The sequence below is a fragment of the Nanorana parkeri genome, unplaced genomic scaffold (genome assembly GCF_000935625.1).
Source record: "Nanorana parkeri isolate BGI_ZX_2015 unplaced genomic scaffold, ASM93562v1 scaffold908, whole genome shotgun sequence".
Classification (NCBI taxonomy): Eukaryota; Metazoa; Chordata; class Amphibia; order Anura; family Dicroglossidae; genus Nanorana; species Nanorana parkeri.
In genome coordinates, this window is record NW_017307176.1 from 380,461 (window position 1) to 403,685 (window position 23,225).

At 40.7% G+C, this 23,225-nt stretch overlaps 1 protein-coding gene across 8 annotated transcripts in view; it reads left to right on the forward strand.

Moving 5' to 3' along the window:
- Nucleotides 1-23,225, forward strand: part of USP54 (ubiquitin specific peptidase 54) — an 82,353-nt gene that overhangs the window by 12,895 nt on the left and 46,233 nt on the right. For all 8 annotated transcript variants that reach the window (XM_018566017.1, XM_018566012.1, XM_018566013.1 and 5 more), the window contains exons 2-3: nucleotides 7,295-7,387; nucleotides 21,540-21,674. In XM_018566017.1, coding sequence (XP_018421519.1) covers nucleotides 7,295-7,387; nucleotides 21,540-21,674 — 228 coding nt within the window. The remainder of the gene's footprint in view (nucleotides 1-7,294; nucleotides 7,388-21,539; nucleotides 21,675-23,225) is intronic.

Below are 23,225 nucleotides of genomic sequence, written 5' to 3' on the forward strand. Positions count from 1 at the left end.
GGAGCTGGCACACGGGGACGTGTGACCTGAAACTGACCTGAAACAAGTATAGGAGTTCCATCATCACGGGCTGCACGCTTGTTCCAGATTGTCATCAGCGATCTACGATCTGTCAGCAGGGAGAGAAAGAGAGAGTGGGGAAGGAGCTGGCACACGGGGACGTGCAGGTAAGGAGAGAGCTGCTGCGCATGTCCATATATTCGTGGACGCGCAGCAGCTCTGAAGAATCACTGTCAATCATCAGTGGGGAGGATCTCGTCAGATACGCCAGGATGTCTTCTCATTGCGGCGCTTAGCCCCGCCCACCACCTAAAATAAGGTTTTACAGCCTTCCTGTGCATTTTGGCTAATTACAGTAAATTACATTATTTACTTATTTAGCCTAAGGAATGCATTCATAAAAAAAAGATAGAACCCTATAGTTCTCCTTTTAAAGTCCTATTTTTTACAATTTCAGATACTTGTGGTAAGGCATACTTTGTCTATTGCTATTTCTGATCTTTGTCTGTCTTTCCTCCCTTTTCACCCGATCCCCTGATGGCTGGCTCTAATTTCCATTTTAAGGGTGGATACTTGGCTTGCAGGGACCTATGGAGCCCTGCTGTAGCCAGTCTTGCATGCGCACTTACAGAATATATGCAGCCGCTGCCACACACAGCCAGCCAAATTAATGGGGAAAAATGATGTTAAGATGGGGCATGCATTGGAGCTAGGAATAATGGGACGTGTACTTTCGAGGAGGGCAATTGGGGCCACTTTAGTTTACAATCAGAGTGTGGGCTTCCCAACTGGAAGCTCAGAAGAAGCAGGAGGCCGTGCCCTTAAAATTCATAAAATGGGAGGTTTAAGTAGCAGTGTTGTAAATAATTATTTATTGTCCAGTGAATAATAGGTCAAGATGGATGTATTTGTAATGAAAACAGCTAAAGTTCTACTTTAATTATACACAAACTGGATGTTTTTGTCTACTGTTTGGCATGTGTAGGACAAGAAAAATATTCAGAAGTGATATCCACTTGTTCATTTTAAAAAAAAAATCATTTTATAATGAATTTTTTTTACACGTTTTGTATTCACAAACCAAGTAATCTGATTGCTCAGGTTCAAAAAGCTGCTTACTACTGAAATGTGCCTGCGATCCAACGACACCTGCTATGTGCACAAGTAGTAAATGGAGAGCTGTAAAGGGCACTCCAAAAATGTGAATCCACCAATCCGCCATTTATCAACGTACAGCAGTAGTAATCTGGTTAAGATTTATATGTTGAACAAGTCTCTTCTGGAGTGAATGGGGAGAAGAATTGGACGAGCGTATTTAATTGCTATTCCCTCCCCAGTTGGATCAATGTGCAAGCTATATTCTCCTTCCCCCATACCATTTGGTTAAGCATGTATGCCTAACTGACCAAAAGTGTAGTTGTCACAAAGGGAGTTCCAAGTCTAGGCCCAGTAAAATGTTTCAATCACACCTAACCTATTGGATTCAATCAACCTTCTCCCCCTTCTCTGTAATTCAACCACTCAGATACCCAAAAGTCCAGACCTGACACTAATTCAATGAAATGAACCTCTCCCACCTGTCTTTGTACCTCCCTGCCACAGGAAAGTTCCATTTCAATGGAATATGGTTTAAAATGCCTAACTGGGACCCTGTGGAATCAGACATTGTTGAACGTTTCTAAAGCAGATCTACATTGCAGCCATTTTTTTCAAGATGAGCAGTAAACACCCCTCTCGAGCTTCAGTCTTGCTAGAACCTCTGTGTGTCTACTGTGCCGCCTGGTATCTGTCTATACCTCTACTTTGCCTGGATGTTCATTGGGAAACTGTGCCTGTTCGTTTCTCTTCATTCCATATAGTTAATGCTTGGTGTCCTAGGGACTGTGTACGTGGTTAAATGTAGGAGAACTTCAATAAGTTGCTTCTACAACTTCACCTGAAGGTTGCAGCCATTGGCTCTTGTGCTCTGGTTTTGGGGAATGGGAAAAGTGACTGTGTCTTTTAACTCAGGGGAACAGCAGTTCCATAGGGGTTTCAAACTTGTCCAGTCGATAAACAAGCTTTGCTCAGAAGTCAGGGTTGCTGCTACCAAACACATGGGTGTCGCAGCAATAGATATGAAATTGTTCACCAAAATGACTTGATCGGTGACTATCGACTGTCTATGGGCAGATTTAGTATTCCATACTGGTGTGAAAGCGTAAAATGGTAAAACATTTATGTGGTCTGGAATTATAGTTTTACTTTCTGACATTTTATTATAATAAGGCATTAAAAAACATTATAAATGGTCAAAGTGACAGCGCATTTTGATAGTCCACTCCCACTCCTTCTGCAGCAGAGCAGCCACAGAGCAGGTCTTCTGGGTATAAGGTAAGCCTGCGGCCCCCCCACATAGGACAGTGCTTGAATCTGAGTGCCCCAAACATTATAACTTTGGTGAAGGGAGGGGGGATAGACACATCTACCCAAGTGAGATCTGACACCTGAGATTATTCAGGGTGGACTCCTTCAGTAGGATAGACTCCTTTGGTGGGGTAAGGGGGTGCAGGGGAGCATGGATCATTGAGTATACCTTGCAGCTGGGAGGGGATGGTTGTTGGGTGACGGATGACAGTGTCTAATTGGACATGATAACAATTGTAGTGCACATATCGTTTTCTGTCTGTTTTGGTTTTGTTTGCCTGACTTGAGCTCCTTTTTTTCATTGCAGTTGTTTTGGCGATAGCCCAGTAAAAATGGAGAGAAGGAGTCACTGGCTGATATCCTAAGAATTTTTACAGAACTCTACTGATAAATTTCAGGCAGATTACTCACACTTCAAACACAATAATCAAGTTAAACCTATGTTGTAACTTTTACTATAATTTGAATAGGTTCTTTCTTTCTTATTCACCATGAAAGCATCTGAAGTCAATGGGATGTGTCTGTTTACAGTACTAATTCCTAACGAGACTGCTATTTTAATAACCTAATATAATTTGCTTCAAGCAGTCAACAGGGTGTTCCCGTCATGGTCTTATGACTAAGACATATTAATGAGAATTTCTGTGATGTTATTTCTATTTGCATAGCTTTGAGCTGAGGACTGGGCAGGGCCAGAAGTTGACTGGCTACGCGATTGAATACTTGCAAGGTGTTCTTGGAGAAAGACAAGTTTCCGATAGACAAGCCTTTCTGACCGTGTACTCCCTGTAATAAAACAATATTGTTTCAGCTTGTTGGAATGTCTTTACATAGGAATGCTACCCTGCTGTACTGTTTGCTTTATCTCAAGCAAAATATTTTAAGTGTCTTGCGACAGCCATGCTGTATGTAAATGACTTTAATACAATTATTAGGCATTTTATTGTTTGGAAAGATCAGAATAGCTGAGAGCCATTAAGATTAAAATCACAGCAAATAATATCCATAAATACCCATGTAAAGGTATGAGTGTCAGTATCTATGTAGAAGATTACATATTTAATTCCATGTGTACCTTTTTAGTACAGGTAGTTTTTAATGTGTTTTGATTTACCTTTATGTTCAACCAGCTTACCCACAGCAGTTGGTGATATTCATCAATAGGGTTGGTCAACGTTGTGTAGGAGGATGTTCCCCTCCTCAATTACATACAACAAAACCTTTTTGTCAGTATTTTCTTAAACAATCACTTGAAGTGTTGACAAACTCCCTAAAAATTTAAAATAAATATGACTACATATAGCACCAGTGCAATCTCCTTACAAAAACCAAACACTGGCTATAGTGCTGTGATATCTCTATGGACCAGTTCACACTATAACTGCGTGCCTTACAGTGCATTCGTTGACGCATTTTGTTGCCGTCAGGTGCAGCTAAAATGAGACTAGCAGGATTTTTTCTGACTGCACTGGTGTGAACAGGGCACCAGAAATCCCATTGGAAAGCATTGTGACGCTATTTTGATGCAGCTGCCAAAGTGAACGGACTGTATCACAACTGCATCTGGTATGAACTAGCCCTAAAAACAGAAGGCTGACGACAGGGTTACCCACTGGCCACACAGTATATGACCAGTGGGTGACCCTGTCGTCAGCCTTCCCCCTGGCATCTTTCGATCAGAAAATCGAAGGCGTTTGTTTGAAAAATTTTGGGCAAACTGATGGCAGCCAATCGGCTGCCGTCATTGTTTGGGTATTCTGACAGAGGAACATGGTTACATAGTTAGTCAATATATAATATACATGTCCATCGAATTCAACTCAACAGCCGTCACTGTCCAAATTCAATATCGTGGAACAGTGTGGATGTTTCAGGCTACAGTTTGAATGGAAATAATCTAACAGTGTATGGCCGGTTTAACAGTCCTACACAGATATAATGATTAGAATTTTTAAAAGCAACTCCTCCTCCCCATCACATGGTTCTCTGTAGTGGTGGTGGTTGTGTGTGAGTGTGTGTGTGTGTGTGTGTGTGTGTGTGTGTGTGTTTTGTGGTGGGATAGGATAAATCACAGCCTAGCTCTTCAGTGATCAGCTATTTAGCATATTTATAGCCCCGAAAATTGTTAATAGGTTATATTTATAGATCCAAACAGCGGATCCATTAGGAACTATATAAGAGTTTAAACTATATAAGAGTTTTTGCTTAGACTGGAGCTCTTCTGTAAAGTCATTAACCATAACAGCATATAAGCATTCTGAAGGACTTAAGCCTCCAGAGTGTTTATATAAGTTAATTCATTCTTCCCACCGCACTTCCGCTGTCAGCCTGACAACGGAAATCTTGGTCTGCAATCACCCCAGCGGCCAATGGCGGTGATTCAGGTACTTTTACAGAACAATGACAGAGTTGCAAACCGGTTGGTGCAAATTCCAGCTAGTTCCCTGATCTTATCAGAACTACAGAGGCTGCACCAAACCTGTAAAGCAAATAAATATAGATAGATAAAGAGATTTCTAGTTAACCCCTTCTCCAACTAACTAGCCTTTAGCCATTTTAATTTCCTCTTACAGGCATGTCACAATAGCAAGTTTGTAGCAGAGCTTTTTAGCAGCCACAAATCTTTCTGCTTCTGACAAAGTGTAGCTGGCTACACAGTTGCTGCTATAGCTGACTACAACGCTGATCTGTTCAGCTACATATCATTGGTGGCATTCCATGATCAGCAGCTGCACTGGATAACACAAGCTACTCAAGATGTCCAATTTTTGGCCTTAGTACAGAGACGTTCTATTAGTTTATATTCACTTTTTTCTTTTAAATAAACTTTTTATTTCATTTGAAAAGGACTATGGTTTGAAACGGCAATATCATTTTAGTGCTTTACTAAATGCAGAATATTATTTGTACTTTTAAGTGCAAAGCCAAAACTCTTTTGATGTTACATTTTGGGTAGAGTGGGGACACGTTGCAAATGCAATCTCTGCTAAGTTTACTGCTGTTTATGTCCTCATAACTTGTCAACGGGGACAGAGGGGAATTCTTCCTGTGTCTTCACAACCTAATAGGGGTTTTCCTCTTGTTTCCTGTTCCAGGAAGTTAGACATCTCCTTTTTTAACACTTCCTACAACTTCCCACAACTATAACATAGGTTTGGTATTCGATTTAGTTTAGTTTCAAAATGAATAAAACTTTGGGAAAATGTATTGTTTCAATTTTTTTGACTACTTTTAGCATATAAAATAAAATGGCTTGTAAATCTTGCAACTCATTACTTACAGAAAAGAAAGCCTTCCTTACTGGTATGGATGCACTCCCCTGGAGGCAGACATCTGCACCTTATACAGATGTGCAAATTCCAGTCCACGTGTAGCAGCGTGCAGCCATGTCCTGTCATTGAATTGTACAGACGGCTGCTCCACCAAGTGTCACTCTGCTGTTTGGTTTGCTCCTTCGTGTGAATGAGGCCAAAAACAAAAATGCGTTGCTGCGGTTTCATAAATAATTGAACATTTATTGCTAAATAATATAGCTGAAATGTAAAAAATGGACTGATCCATAAGTGGTTGAAAAACTGCTACTACTGAAGTGGTCAGCAACTCATAATTATATTCGGGGCAATTTGTTGTTTTTGGTTAAAAAAATAAATGTTTTAGGTGAATTTTTCTATGCTTTTGTTAATACGTAAGCTCAATGTGTTGTAGATGAAGTATGCTGTGCTTGTGACCTGATGTAAAGTGCATCTCTAGGCAGACTTTTTTTTGTTTTTGTTTTTTTGGATAGAGTGAGGAAGTGTAAGAACCTCTAATAGGTTTTTATTGCTGTCGATGTCCCCATTGGGGAGATTCTCCCTTCTGTTTGTACTGAGAACGTGAGAAGGAATTCATAATGTTAGAATTGTCCCCAGAGTGAGTGGAAACTTTCCAATGGGGACACCTATTCTGTCTAGCTGTCTAAGGCAGGAATTCCCCTCACTTTTGGGAGATTTCCACTAACTTCCTGTTGTTTCTAGGACAAGAAGTGAAGGGAAATTTCTTTAATGGTACACAGACAACAACAAAAACCTGACAGGGATTTTCACCCTTCCCTACTGTATCCAAAAAAGTAGTTTTATCTATAGATACACATTAATTTTTTCTTGCAATGAAAACTCCATGACACTGTAGTCCTACATTTGAAGTACTTCCTAAAGGGACATCTCTGCTCCATAAAATAAATTGTGGGAAGCTTATAATGCTCCGACATTGATAAATCAAGATTTCAAGTGAACCTGTGTCCCGTCTATAGACATTCAAGTGTTATCATATTCTTTTGGATCTGTAAATGAGCCTTAAAACAAGCCCTTACTGACCTTGTAGGCTGCAGGTAATGTGGAACAATTTATTCAAAATTCAAGGCAGAAGCCCTGAAGTTCGTCATTCACTCAATTCCTTCTGCTCATCTTCCCGGCAGTGACTTGGAAGCCTTTTATCCTTTTAATCTCTATATTAACATGAAACATGTGCCCTGGGAAGGAGAGCATGGTGAGATGGGTTGCTCACTGATAACTATAGTGCTTCTGTTGTGAACTTGCTCCACAGTGCCTGTAGCTACGAAGATCAGTAATAGTGTTTCTAAATTAATTTTCTGCTTGTTAAGAGTATGTAAAGACTTGAATATCCATAGTCATAGTATAGTAGATCTCCATGAATATTTACTGAACGTATCTGAAACAAGAACAACGTATTGCGCCAAGAAATAAATATGTATGTGTCTAGATCAGCAAGATAATAGCGAGAAGCAGACTTCTTACTATTTGCAATACAAGCAAGTCTTTCAGATATTTTAAGCAATATGATCTAATGTTTTTTTTGTTCTGACATAGACAAATCTTTTTCTCTTTGGCAGGTTTTGTGGCATCTTGACATATTCCGCCGGAGCTTCCGACAGCTAACTACACACAAGTGTATGGGGGATTCCTGTATATTCTGTGCTCTTAAGGTAGATCAAGTCATTTTGCTTTTTATTTACATTATCTCATCACCGTGGTCAGTTGTTTACTTGTGACCAAGTACTTGTTCCATAAAACATGATTAGTACATTACCACAGATGACTTTCTGTTGGGCTGAAAAGGAGCCGTAAGATTTCTTATTAACACTTTAATAGGTACTCAGGATTGGCTAGCGTGCAGCACAAAACTTGGGCCTGAACACCGCTTGTTTTGACATTTTGTAATTAAATTTTCATCTGAACTACCCTGATCTTTTGTGGTCAGTCTAAAAGTACATTACAAGGACAATAAATATAGTAGTGTAATTTACTGTATGCTCCAAGGATAACAAAGCACATGTTTTCTTTCAAAACACAGCACTGCTTTCTGGCTTTCTACTTACAGCTGTTTTGTGATTATCCTTGGCTTGCACTGCTTGATTACTGAATTCTTAAAAACTCCCTTTTGTAATTTTCTGCAGTTAATTAAGTCTACATTGATAGCAGTCACAGGTAGTTTGCAAAATTATCTCTCTTGCATTCTGAAAGTCTGCATCTGGTGAAGTGGATTCAGCAAATTATGAATACAAACACAGACCTCAGATATAGAAATAAATGCCCAATGCCCAGAGCTAAGCGGCGTTTGGTGTCTGGTGCTTCGGTGCCCCCTGGCTTTGTTGTGCATCTCCTGGGTCTGGCCATAGACCAAGGGTAGCCAAACTTAAGCCTATCATGCCTCTGCCCCTGAGAGTCACGCCTGTGGCTGTCAGAGTCTTGCAGTGTCTTTTGAAACTTGTAGTTTAACCACATCTGGAGGGCTGAAGTTTGGCTACCCCGGCCATAGTGGATAATTGATATGCATGTAGGGCAAAGCAACATGTTCACTTTTTGCTCCCTTCCCCTGATGTACAAACTTACCACCACTGCGTTCAGTCTCTGGGAGCAAAAGAAGACAACCCTGTGTAATCTCTAGGTCACTGCCGTCATAGCTTCCACAGAGCTGACTGACGATAGCAAGCACTATCACTGCCCCCATGTGATAGCACTTGCCCAGTCATCAAGCACCAGTTCTGTCACATGGTGTGAGACACATCCTTCCTTATATCGGTACCAGAAGTACCACCTATTTACTTTGCTGGAGTCTGAACTGAGCTGTGGGGGAACAAAGCTAGGATGAGTGTGCTGCTGGGTCATTAAAGCAAGCCTGATATTTTGCCATGCATGGTCAAAGCACAGGTTTGTTTGTTGCTTGGGAAATCCATTATTCTCAGGGCATATGTCTTAAGGGATGCAAAACACTGATACTCTGCTCATCCCTGAGCAGGCCAGGAACTGTAAACATTGGTGTCTCTTTATCTGAGGTCTGAATTGTATTTCAGAATGTGATGTGTGGACAGGAGAATAAGAATTTTATATCAAAATATACCCTTAAAAACTGGTACGATGGAGACAGTGGTGGAATCAATTTGTAGATATCTGCATTGAGCAATTTTCATTATTAATGGGTTGAGTTCCCAAAAATACATTTGGGGCTACTGCAGGTCCACATCTGGTGAAACTAGTAAATAAAACCATTTGTATTTTTAACCTCTGGGTTCTATGGAGTCGTTTAAGAGTACAAAGCGATGCTGTCACTAGAATAGATACAGTATGTCGGATAGCATGTCCACTGCTATGTGCTGTTGTTTTATCTGCTTGGTACTACAATCGTAGTGTGAAAGCGGGGTCATGCTATCCAACATGACTGGAGGATTTGGATAGCAGTGGTGTTCTGGGTTCATTGAGGGCTCAGTCACACTAGATGCAGTGTATTCAGGCCCGATTTTGGCCAAGACGCACTGCCTCACATTGCGGCCGGCTCACTTTTTAGCGGGGCAGGAGGGGGTGTGGCAGGCTATTCAAGTGAATGGTGCTGTAGCACACGCCCTCCGGGCCGTAATGCGATCCGCCGCACGGGATCGCAAGGCACATTGTGCCTGCGGTCCGATCCTGTGCGGTGCGATCAAAATGCTGCAAGCATCGGCCCAGCGCGCACTGCATCTAGTGTGATTGAGCCCTGAGTGAGAAAATATTTGTCTCAACCAACTGCCAGACAGCTGGTAAATTCGTTTTAAAAAAAAACCTTTTGAATATAGGGTTAGAACGTCTTTTATTGGTGTCTGCATCAGTGTTGGGAAGAATAATCTTCTTTACTTGTCCTGGTGACCGAAGGTAATGGCAAATCTACAGAAGATGTCCCCAGAACAGGAGGTAAGGTCCCCGTGTAGGCAACTGGTCTGGTGACAGCTGAAGGCATTTCTCCTTACTTGAGAAATATCCTCTCGCTTTAGGCCCAGTTTCAGTTCACAACAGTAACACATTACATGTGTTTGCATGTTGTGGTGTAATTTATTTCCATTGGCTTCCCAACACACTAAGGAAACGCACAACACACATACATTTATTTGAGTGGACTGCCTTGATGCATCACAAATCAACACGCAACATAATGCACGTTAAAACAAGGCCCCAGAGTGGGCAAGTATGAACGGTCCCTTCCCTTCCCGTTTTCTTGGGGACAGGAAATGTAAGGAAAATCTCTCCAACTGGAAAAAAACATCTAAATACTAAAAAAAAGCTTGCCTTTAAAAAAACATTTTAGACATTTAAGTTGAATTGTTGGAGATCAAATTGACAGCTGTGTTGAGTAGATATTTTATAGTTGGTTTAGCCAAGGGTTAGACTTAGCATTTAATTCCTTGAGATGTACAGTTTAAGTCCAGTGAAGAGATGGCATTGATAGACACTGACCTACTTATTTCTATCAATTTGCCTTCTGAGTGAATTCATCATGTAGCACAAACGTTAATGAGGTCAGCTGATGGAACGGATTTCAACAATGAATGGCAAAGCAGTTCTTCAAATTGTTATAACAAGTGGGGAGGTCTAAAAACAGAATAATAATAAATAAATATAATTTCTTTCAATCCTGGTCATGACCTTAACACAACTATTCAGTACTGACTACTTCTCTTGGTAATTAGAAATAAATATAAACAAAAGTATATTTTAAATATTTCATCATTAAACCAGAATGTGGACAATGTGGCTGAGCTAGATTCTAGCATATATAACAAGTGGTACAGATTCATGGGAATGGAAGCTCGTTCTGGCTTGTTGCATGACACGTTATAATTAAAATTCAATTTTTTAATCCGTACAGCATTAAAACACATTACCATAAACTGTGACAATCTTTTTGACCTTTTCCTGTATTCTAACTAGACTTTAGTATCGGAGTGTACTGTGTTTAAAACCCTTTTTCTATAAAACGTCTGCATCGACTCTCAGCAGAGAGTAGTGTGTGTGGTCTGCATTTCATGCTTGCTTTTAACCTCCTTGATCCCTTCAAGCAAAACTTCAGACTTTAACTGTTTATTCTTCTCACCCGCACGACATTGCTCAATTTAAAGGGGAGGGAAGTGTCTTTGGAGGGAAGTCCCTAAACAGATACCATAGGCCAGATTGTCGGAATACAGGAAAAGGTCAAAAAGATTTATTTATTTATTTTTTTTGTTGCCTAAAAAATCCCTGTTTTAGTATAGCAAAAGCAGATTTTTAATTGCATCACACAATCCATTTTTAAAGCAAACCAGTAATGTAATCTGCTTTATTCTAATAGCTTTCCTCCCCAGAGTGCTGAGCACCCCAAGGTTTCTATGTTTCTAAAGTCAGAATCAACATAGGCATGCCTCCCAGATATTACTTAGGCCCCGTTCACACCTTTCCGTTTTGTCGGGCGTTCAACGCTCTATGAACGCTCTACAAAACGTACAACCATGAAAATCCCATTGTTTTCTATGGGTATGGTTCACACCTTTCCGTATTTCCGCCCGTCTGAACGCCCTACGTTTTCAATTGGGATACAGCCAAGTAGCCTTCGGAATCGCGTGACGGTCGCGCGACAGACGTGCATGCGTAATACGCCTAGGTGTGAACCCAGCCTCACAGTATTTGAAGTCTGTTGGTAAAGGATACAATTTTATTCAGTTTGGGACCAAGTGCTTCCTGTTTGCCTTTCCATTTTAGCCATACCAGACACTACTGACCTCAGCTAAAGACGTAGTCTAACTAGATGTGGTCTACATTTGTCTTTAGTGAGATGGCAGAATACGAAGTACTGCACGTGTATAGCCTTATCCCAATAGGCTTAAATTGAGAAACCGTCTCCCTGTAGGCTCTCAAGTTGAACCCACCAGGACAGGCTGCGGTCCGTGGAGGAGATTGCTGGTTGATGGAAAGTCAGCAGTGAGTGATAAAGTTGTGCTCAAAAGTTTGCATACACTGGCAGAAATCGTGACATTTTGGCATTGATATTGAAAATATGACTGGTGTCAAAAACTGTCTTTTATTTAAGGAGAGTGATCATATGAAGCCATTTATTATCACATAGTTTGGCTCCTTTTTAAATCATAATAACAGAAATCACCCAAATGACCCTGATCAAAAGTTTACATACCCTGGAATGTTTGGCCTTGTTACAGACACACAAGGTGACACACACAGGTTAAAATGGCAATTAAAAGTTAATTTCCCACATCTGTGGCTTTAAGTGTCTGTGTATAAATGGTCAATGAAATTGTTAGCTCTCAGGTGGATGCACTGAGGAGGCTATATACTGAACCATGGGGGAGCAAAAAAGAACTGTCAAAAGACCTACGTAACAAGGTAATGGAACTGTATAAAGATGAAAAAGGATATAGAAAGATATCCAAAGCCTTGAAAATGTCAGTCAGTACTATTCAATCACTTATTAAGAAGTGGAACGCTCGGGATCTCTTGATACCCAGCCATGGTCAGGTAGACCAAGAAAGATTGCAGTCACAACTGCCAGAAGAATTGTTTGGGGTACTAAGAAAAACCCACTGGCTACTGGAGAAATACAGGCTGCTCTGGAAAAAAGATGGTGTGGTTGTTTCAAGTAGCATAATATGATGATCCTTGAACAAAAATGAGTTGCATGGTTGAGTTGCCATAAAGAAGCCTTTACAGCGCCAATGCCACAAAAAAGTCCGGTTACAATATGCCTGACAACACCTGACACGCATCACAGCTTCTGGCACACTGTAATTTGGAATGACGAGACTAAAATAGAGCTTTATGGTCACAACCATAAGCGCTATGTTTGGAGAGGGGTCAACAAGGTTTTGGACTTTCCAGCACAACAATAAACCTAAGCACAAAGCCAAGTTGACCCTCGAGTGGGTTTCAGCAGAGGAAGTTGAAGGTTCTGGAGTGGCCATCACAGTTTCCTGACCTTATTATCATCGAGCCACTCTGAGGAGACCTCAAACGTACAGTTCATGCAAGACGACCAAAGACTTTGCATGACCTAGAGGCATTTTGCCAAGATGAATGGGCAGTTATACCACCTGCAAGAATTTGCCAAATGTAGAATGTGCTCTGATTTGGGGGTGCCTTAAATTACTGATGACCAACTGAAACTTAAATAAGTGTTGGGTTTATTTACAAATAGGGATATACATACATTCTAATTACAATTAGGGGAATTTGAAAGGGGAATTGGGGATAGGAATTGAGGTTAAGGATCCTACAGCTAGCTACACCATTCTCTCACTCTGTCACACATGCCATGGGTTTTTCTCTGTTCTCAGAACACGCCTCTCCAGCAGGTCTCAGTGAATCACATTCTTGATTGCAGAGTTCAGAAAGACTTGTCTTGTCCAAAGGTCTTGCTGTTGAGCTAGGTTAGTGTCACACAGGAAGAAGGTTCCATCATATGCCCCTGCCACTATTACATAGACCACTGTTACAAAAGACTACGCTGTCATTGCTGCTAAAGGGGGCAATGCACAGTATTAAGAACTAAGGGTATGCAGACTTTTGAACAGGGGTCATTTCATTTTTTTGTTGCCATTGTTTTATGATTGTGCCATTCTGTTATGACCTACAGTTGAATATGAATCATAAATAAGAAATATGAGAAATGTGTTTTGCCTGCTCACTCATGTTTTCTTTAAAAATGGCACGTATATTACCAATTCTCCAAGGGTATGCAAACATTTGAGCACAACTGTATATATGTAATGGGAATAGGTGCCAATTAGCCCCACCTTTATGAAAAGGTTTGTTGTAACAAGTAATTAATAACATCATAGAACTAAATGCTTTGTCATTGGCTGGCAGGTGCATACTTGCCTGAGAAGGATTTTCAAAATTCACTGTTCAGCATTTTCCATACTACATAGATAGGGAGTACATCTCTGTGGATCCTGATAAGAGTTCTCGCTAGTTCAAGTATGAGTCTTCCTACCTGTTGTTGTTATTTGTCTGGCCTGCTCATAGCTAACCAGGAGGGGATTTTTTACCTCAGTATATTTGACATTTTAATCTAAAGTGGAACTGTCTTTTTAAAATTAAAAATAATAAATTGCCTAGCACATGTTGAAATAAAAAAGCAGACTTTGCTGCAATACCCAACTTCTCTCTAATGCTGTCCACCACAGACTCTAGCATCACTGGGTTGAATGATGGCCAGTATCATTTAACTAATTTCCTTTTGAGCCCAACATGGACACTTCTGAGTTGCATCACCATGTTGGCCTGGGCTCACAGTAGAATACTGCAATGAACAATGATCTTCAGTACTAAGGACTTCCCATCACCACCACTGGGAGAAAGAGGAACCTAGGAAATCCATGTGATTGGCCAGCACTCAGCTGGATTTAAAATGACTTATGTATTTTTAAGATTTAACTCCTGAGTTTAGTGCCACTTTGAAGTGAGTTTGACACTAGGGTGTGCAAAATAAAGTAACAATAGCCTGTTAAAGGAGATGCTGTATGCTTGCCTTTCTGGCAGCCTTTGTCTCAATCAGCAGCGTCGCAGTTACCCATTTGCTGTCAGTATCTGCACTTCCAGTGCTGCCCGCTGTGGTTCCTCCCGCTGGTTCGCACCCCTGTAGTTTTTGTTTTTGTAAAATGGAGATGTGCTTTAAGGTACTAGGGATGGTGTACCAAGATTTGTAGCAGAGCACATTATCCAGTGCTGTACCACCAGTTTAACTTGTTGCAGCAACAATTTGCCAGTGACTGTAGGGATTGAATCGCTACCTACAAATCGGTGTTAGTCTCCGGCACTAGCGATCTGTACAGTACTATCGATTTAATCACTGCTACAAAATCGCTCATCTGACATGGCCCTAAATATGAATCCTAATTGTTATACACAATATATTACTGCTTTTATTATTTATTATTATTTAATATATTATAATCTTCAAACCTAAGCATATGAATACCGTAACTGCTTTTTTTTTCTGCACCCTACATGGCAAAGTTCAAAGGTGAATTTGAGTTGGAAGACCTCTGGAAAAGTCTCTTATTTTGGCCAGTTTGGTTTCTGTTCATTAAGGCATAGACGCAGTCTAATCCAGGCGGCGTTCTTAAGATCTAAAACAATAGTCTAACTGAAAGAATGCTTGATGTATACCCGCTCATTTTCGAAATGAATGTTTCTTGCTTGAGCTAAATGCTGTTCCTATTAAAAGATTTACTCGCATGCACAGACACATTGTAAAATGTTGCTAACTGCCACAGCTTGTAAACACAGAGATTTTAACTCTTGACACGACTGTGTTTTTACTTTTTATCATGATCCAGTTAAAAGTAATTTTTATATTTTGTGTTGAAGCATGTGCATTTATTTTCACACTTATCCTCAGCAATTATATGAAGAATGTGAGAAGCAAATTAAAATATTCCCATAGCCTGTCAAGGCATGTGAACGTGTGTATTTGAATATTTGAATCATGTTTAAAGATGATGGCAACTATAATCATACTATCGTGATGCTATCCAATTCCTCTACATTTTGCATTGAAGGGAAATGCAAATTCATAATGCACACCAGACAGACCTATAGTATTTTTTCTATTGATACCAAGGCCTGAAGCTAAACTTTTCCATTGGTAAACTTCAAACCACCTGCATCTTTGCTGTCAAATCACCAACACAGTATTCATTATTGTTGTGAAAAACACATCTTAAAGGAGAACTACGGGGTCAGTGCTTTTCCCCATAGTTCTCCCCAGGGTCACGGGAGGACACAACCTAGCGTCCTCCCGTGACCCAAAGCTCAGTCTATTGCTGCAGCTGGGACGGATCCCGACATTACTGTCTGGATCCACCCAGCTGCGTGATTGACAGCTGGATCTGCCTACCTAGAGGCAGAGCCAGCTGTACCCTCCCCCTCCCCGTCTGTTCCGCCAGTCAGCGCTGGAGGATCGGACAGGGGAAGGGGGGGAGGGGGAGAGGGGCTTTAGGCTGATGAAGGGACCCTGTGTGGTCCTGAAAACGCTTGTTCATATGACAAAGAACTTCAATAAATGAAGCTTTTGCTATCCTAAAAGGACTGGTATGCTGGTGACATTTGTACATTTTATTGGATGGTATGATCAGACACTGATGTACACTACCTTCTCCTTGGTGTTCAGCTTGTACTTCTTGGCGGTTTTCCTTGGCTCTGTCTACCCGTCGCACTAACCTTCTGGTTAATATTAGTTGATTTTTCTTTTGCACCCATATTCAGGGAGGATGGCTGCACTCCAGTGGACCTTAAATTTAACTATATGCAACTGTAGTCACGGGAAAAATCAAGCTGCTTGGAGATGGTCTTATTGCATTTACCTTTGACATGCTGGTCTATAATTTTATTTCTGATTATCTCGGACACCTCTCTCTGTTTCTTTCTCTAGTACGTGTTCCGTGTGGTATACACAATGATACCAAACAGCAGTTTCCCCATTTAAATAGGCCAACTGCTTACAAGATTGAAGACGTGTGTGAGACTACAGAAAACAGTTGGTTTGAATTATCCCTTTGATCCACTTATGCCAATCTTTTCTAGGGGTACCAACATATCTGCCCAGGCCATTTTACAATATCTTTGTAGAATAAGCAATCATTTCTCTCTTTTCACACTTTCTTTGCTTTACCCTGTGATATACCAAGGGCATGCAGATATAAAGGAGACAATTGCTTTTAATTCCGTTACTTATCAGGAGGAATAAAGCATTGTTTCAATTTGCTGTAAGGGTACCAACACATTTGTCCACGTCTGAAAACGTCTGACCGGTTAATGTGTAGAAGATAAGTCTGTTTAATTATCTACTATTTAATGCATAGATCAGTCTTTTTTTTTGTTTTCTAATTGTGTCTTCAGGGACCTCTAACAATGCATTTATTCCATTAGTTCTCCCTACTTCTAAGATCCATAGGTACAATGAGAAAAAGAAAATGTAGGGCTTTTGGGACAAAACGGCAAACTCCATGTAGTTATTGTCCCTGGTGAATGTCACATGCAGGAGCCAGACGAGAGTGGTAATCACTTATCCACTCTGCGGCTCTTATGATGTGCAAATATTTTAGCTTCCTTTTTAAAGAATAGTGAAAAGAGAAAAAAATGTTTGTGTGTGGAGGATAATGGGGTTAGTACATGAAGAATGAAATTCTGCCAACAGATGCATGTTTAATACTCGAATGACTGAAGTTTCAAAAGACATCTCTAACAGTGTTGATATTTGTCTCTGTGAGCTCATTCAGTTCAGTAGAGGAATGAAGTGCTCATTTGTTCTTTTAACAGAGGGTACCTTGTCCTCCAAATGCCAACCTCTTCTGGGCCAAACTCAGTTACAAAACAATTTGGATGAGTTCAGAACGGCTACCAAATAGCCCAAAACCATATTTTAAAACGAGAGGTTTTTTTCAGTATGTAATTGTAGAATTAAAAATATTTGCATACACTTGTGTGTACCTGTCATCTGATTATTCAAACCCCATGATATATTGGTGGTTGTCAGATATACCTATTTATATTTGGGGGATATCATTCTGTAAATGAAATGGCTATAATTGCAACTTGCTTGCATTAGATGTCTGGCTTTCATTTGTTGAATTCAAGCCTTGCTATCTGTGCCTTTCTAAACATCTAATATGGTCTTTTAGGATCCTATTCCCTGTTTAAAGTCACAAATAGCCCCCCGCCCATTCTACTTTAAGGACTTAGCCTAAATTATGCCTCTTGATCCGATCATTTTCTTCCTTCCAATTGTGTTCAGCAATTCCACCAGCGCTGGTGCCGGCCTCTGATCCACCGCAGACTCCTGTCCCACGGTGTCTGTTCGGCCTGCACACTCTCGGCTGCGTGTATTGACTTACAGTGAGTCTGTCCTCTTCTCCCCCCGAAGATCTGTACTGCGCACCCCATTATGCTGCAAATGTAGGATATCCTACACTTCTATAGATGGGTCTAGATCACATGTTCTTTAAGATGGAATTCTCCGAACAGAGTGTAGAGTTTCAGAATATATATAGATTAAGACTAAACAGGGGCTAACAATCCCCTTCTCTCTGCCATGCAAGTGTCACCGGGTCATTTTAACTCTCCAGGATGTTTACAAAACTCGCTTATCACTTTGGATGGTCTGATCCCTTTATTTATACTAAGATGTGTGCTACCTATTCCAGCTTTTGTTCTCTTTCAAGTACATGTTATTAGAGGTCTAAAAAATGCCTCCTAAGCTATTGTAATGTTAACATTTGTAGGTATAAACTACTTGGATAACTGGCACATAAACCTTGGCTGCTTTTGTTCTTGCTTTGCAATATCTCACTAACAATACTTTTAAAGTGTTGTTTTCCCCCATACATGTATATCAGATGCTTCCTTTATAAAGGATGACAGTGTCCCAGAGCCCCTGTATACCAGGCAAATAACTGTATCACACGGGTTTTTATTCCTGAAGTATTTGCTAACACTATGCAGCTTGTTTGCTTTTTTCCCCCCGCCCGAAGACAGTTATAGATGTGTTAGTACTGATTTTATTGGCATACCTTTTGTCTTAGGCTGGGTTCACACCTGGGCGTACAGAATATGCGTGTTTTGTGACGATTTGCGGTAAAAGAAACGCGTGACAAACGCGCGTTTCCAAGGTCTATCCGGCTGTATTCTAATGGATACGCGCGGCAAATATGCCCTAAAGAGGCCCCTGTACTTTTTTGGGCGTTTTACAGCGTGTTCCTACGCGCTGTAAAACGCCCAGGTAGGAACCATTCCCATCGGCAATTATTGGTTTTCACATGTTGAGCGTTTTATAGCGCGTAGGAACGCGCTGTAAAACGCCCAGTTGTGAACCAGGCCTTAAGACAAGAAGGTTTCTGTTTCATGAATTGCCACTTTGTAAGCTTGTAACTCTGTTTTTAGCCTTAAATTATATGTGTATCTTTAAAGTAAACAAGTCACAAACAAGAACTGTTCAGTCTGAGCATTTGATAAAAAATTGCATAAGCAAAGGTGACCTTTAGAGATAACCTTTTGTCAAAATTATCGGTATCTCTGCTGGCATAGGCACGCAAGTTAAATGCAAACATGGCGTTTTGCTTCAACAAATGTTGACCATCCTCTTCTGTCTACCAAGTCTCCCTATTGGTCCTTTTAAATCTGGTGGTCACTTGATTGACATATTGTGAATTTTGGTGGTAGTGATTGAGCTTGATTTTTAAAGCCCAGGTTAAAATTTGTATATTACTTTAGAAGCCAATATCTCTGGATCTGCTGATTGGTATAGCTTGTTTTTCTTTTATTTTAAGGTATTTTCTTTTCTCTTCATTATCTGCTCAGTATGAATTGCCTAAGGCTGGGTTCCCACCGGGGCGTTTGCTATATGCGCGTTTTTGCCCTTGCGTTTGTAGCATGTTTTTCTGTCCAATGAAATGCGCTGAAATACGCCCAGGTGGGAACCATGCCCATAGCAATTAATAGGATTTCACTTGAGTGTTTTTCAGCGCTTCGATCAGCGCTGAAAAACGCCCAGGTGTGAACCCAGCCTAAATATAACAGGTTAAGTTTAAAAGAGAACTATGGCCCAACCTTTTTTGCCATAGTGCTCTTCATGGCCACAGGAGAACATTTACTAGTGTCCTCCTGTGACCCAAAATTAGTCATATATGCTGAAAGCACAGAGCCGTGGTGCACTCAGGAAAGATCTCGACAATATTGTTGGGATCCACCCAGCTGCCAGACAACTAGCTCTGCCTCTCTAGATCCAGCGCCAGCTGTGCCCGCCCCCTACCTCCCCTCTCTGTCCTTCCAGTCAATGCTGCAGAAACGGATAGGGGAGGGGGAATCCCTGCAGGCAGAAGATCCGGGACTGCATGATCAGCTGTATGTGATCGCTCAGTTTTTGATCAATAGAGCCGACCTGTGACCGCTTCAGTGTCACACGTCGGCTCTAATTATGGGAATGAGTTTATTTCACTCTCCCCATAATTCTCATTTAACCACCTCCCGTCCGCCGATCGTTGAAAGATGGCCGGATGGGAGTCTCCTGGATGCGGGTGGGCGTCTTTAGACTCGCACGAGCGGGAGACCGGCTGGATTTTAAATGGCCAGCGATGACCGTTTACATACAAGCGGTCTGGCGTCTGTAAAGATGCCTGATCGCTTTGTATGATTCAAGTGAGGGTCCACCCCCCCCACCCCTTACCTCTGGTGGCCGTCGCTATCCCCGCCACCGCCGCTGTCCCCGCGATCCCAGGCGTCCATGCCAGGCGATGTGGCCGCTATGTGCACTGAGAACGAAGGGAGATCAATACCCGACCCGATCTCCCTCCTCTCTCCTCCCGGTCTCTGAATGCAGGAAGTGATGTATACTACATCACTTCTGCATTCCTCTGCTTCATCATCTTCTCTGGTGGTCCCTAGGTGACAGTAGGGGTCTTAGAGACCTCTGATGTCTCCATAAAGGGGACCTGTAACTGTAATTTGTTATCATATAGGGAACTTTAGTACCCCATGTGATAACAATAAAGTTAAGTGTAAAATTAAAAGTAAAACAAAAAAATTGCTCACAAAATAAATAAAAATGTACACACAAAATTAAAAAAAAACCCACAATTTTTTTTAAAAGTCCCCCACCCCCACATAGATGCGCAAAAATGCGTTAGTGGCGCCTATACGCAAAAAAACACGATTGCTCCAATTATGCTGGACGTGTTGCATGTCGCAATGAGAGCAATCATTTTAAGGCCATCAATCACTGATAACACTAAACTGATGAGCGGTAAAATATTTTAAAGCGTCGCCTATGACCAATTTTGGCTATGGTGTTTTTGCGATTTCGCGGGCGTGCACAATTTTAAGGCTTGACATGTTTGGTATCTATTTACCTGTCGTGACCCCGCCTTTTATATTTTACCAAAAAATTGGGTAAAAATAAATGTTTCCTAAAATAAGGTAAAACCATTTAAAAAAAAAATATTCAGTACTTTTTATATAGTAAAACATAAAAACCCCAGTGGTGATTAAATATCACCAAAATAAAGCTCTATCTGTCCCCAAAAAATGGTATAAAATTAATTTCAGTACATCGTTGCATGACGGAATAAACGTCAGCCAAAGTACTGAAGCGCTGAATATTGAAAAATGGCCTGGACAGGAAGGGGGTGTAAACACCCCGGTCAGCAAGTGGTTAAAATACAATACATTAGTTTGCCTAGCATAACGAGTAACAAGTCAAATCATCTGCCTTTCCTTAGCCTGCACTTTGCGAGCTGTTAATACAAGCCCATGTCAGTGCAAGTATTGCTTTATTTACATTCAGCCTGTCTGTAGTCTTGGCCATTTAATGTAGAAAGTAGCCTGTCTACAGACCAGAGCAAAGACAGCGTCCTAAATCTTTAAAGATGTACTTTCTGCGTTCAACAGTTGGCTGTCTGGAATTATATGGGTGGGAGGTGGGCAGGGCTTGGATGAACTTATGTATTCAGGTGCCTGGGGCTACATTAGTGAAGTATATAAATCTACATTCATGAAAACATTCAGAGGTTAATATGTGGAAAGTCTTGGTCTGCAGATATGTTGTTCTCTATATGATGCTGTTGATCAGTGCAGACTGCAGAAGACTAAATTAAAACAATGTTGTACTTGTACTGACTTTTGCTTTTGATGACTGGTCCTAAGGCAAAGGGGAAAAAAGGAGCGGTTATCTTTGGAAAGTTAGCAACTGCTCCTCTAGGAGTGAGCACAGTTTAATCAGTCTTCCTTAGCTCTGCAGCATTATAATATATAGTATGTATTAAAAATACATTTATTTCTTTTTTCCAGGGGATATTCAACCAATTCCAGTGTAGCAGTGAGAAGGTACTACCATCAGATGCTCTGCGCAGTGCCCTTGCCAAGACGTTTCAAGATGAGCAGCGTTTCCAGCTGGGTATTATGGACGATGCAGCAGAATGCTTTGTAAGTAGAAGCATTTTGTCCTACTTTGGGGCCTTTTTGTGTACTTCTTGCTGTGGAGATAGCGGTACCTGAGGGAGCCTCCAGCCAATAAATGTGACTTGTCCTTTGACCTCTGCTTTCCGTTTTGGGAACAGCACCCACAGTACATGTCCTCTTTAAACTGTAAGAAGGGGGGAGTGTAGTACATAAGCTAAAGTGTTGTTACCTTTTGAGGCACAGTCACTAATTAAAATGTAACCTTTACTCTTGTCTGTTGTCAGTTGGCGAAAAGGTAACAGCTTGCCTAAAATTTTAAACTGGAACAGGGATAGAAGGGAAGAATGTAGAACAATCAAAAGTGGAATTCCCTCTTGCTTTGGGGGAGAGTTGCTCTCGTTTCCTGTTTTTTCAGGACAGGAGGTAAGGGAAATTGCTCCAATGGGGAAACAGACAAAAATAAAACCTGGCAGAGGTTCTTGCCCTTTTACACTTTGCCAAACAAGCAGAAAAACATTTTGTCTGGAGTTCCACTTTAATAATTATAGATGCAAGTTATATTTTTGGTATAATTTAAAGGGAATAACTGGCTCAATTAATAACCGGTTTCTGTAGGTGTCACATTTACTAAGAGTCAGTGAACCCTTTAGAGTGCCACTCCATTTTACTATCCCAAGGGCTGGTCTACAGTTAGTGACATGAAGGTTTAGATATTCTAAAGTAGGTTAATTCTTCATTTTCAATGTCCAATCATATAAAATCTAGGTGGCTTGTCCAACACTTAAAGAACAAATATTGCAAAATACTGTATTCTGATCATGGAATGTGCATAATACTTGTATTGATCATATGCAGCATATTCATTCTTTCAGCAGTAGTGGTCGTGCAGGGATTTGGGACAAACTAGAACACTTATTCACCAGTTACTCTGCATGTAAATATGGCAACCATATCAGTAAAGTCATTTCAAAGAAAAGTAATTGAAATACTGAATACCAACATTACATGTATTAAGGGCCAAGTCATACCAGAACCGCACAGTAAATGGATAAAAAAAATGAACACGCATTTACATGCATTTGCATACATTTGCGTTGCATTTTTCTTAAAATTTTTTTTTACAGGGTGGCAGAGAAGACTCATGTCAAAAAGGGATGCGTTCACATGTGTTGCTTTGATACGTGTTGCGAAAAAATGCAGTCTTCTCTACTTTTTAAAAATGCACGTCAATGCAACATGATGGTGTGAACTACACCCATTGAAATTCATTGATTTTTAGTGTCTATGCGTTTGGTATGTGTTAACGCACGGGTGTGAATGGGCCTTAAGTTAATTACTGAAAGTTCTGCCAGTTAAAAATGATTGGCCTGGATGAAGATGGAGCACCTTTAATGTGTTGTGAATGGGCCCTAACTAGCCTCTCTTCATACATTGAAGGGTATAAGTTAATTTATTAAGATAATTGCATTTGGGCCAAAAATCTACAGTATGTCTTGCATAATAGGCTCAATAGTTTTTCATTCTTTCAGTACTCATATCTGAAGGACTAATTTGTAAGGCTGAATTGTTTACGGA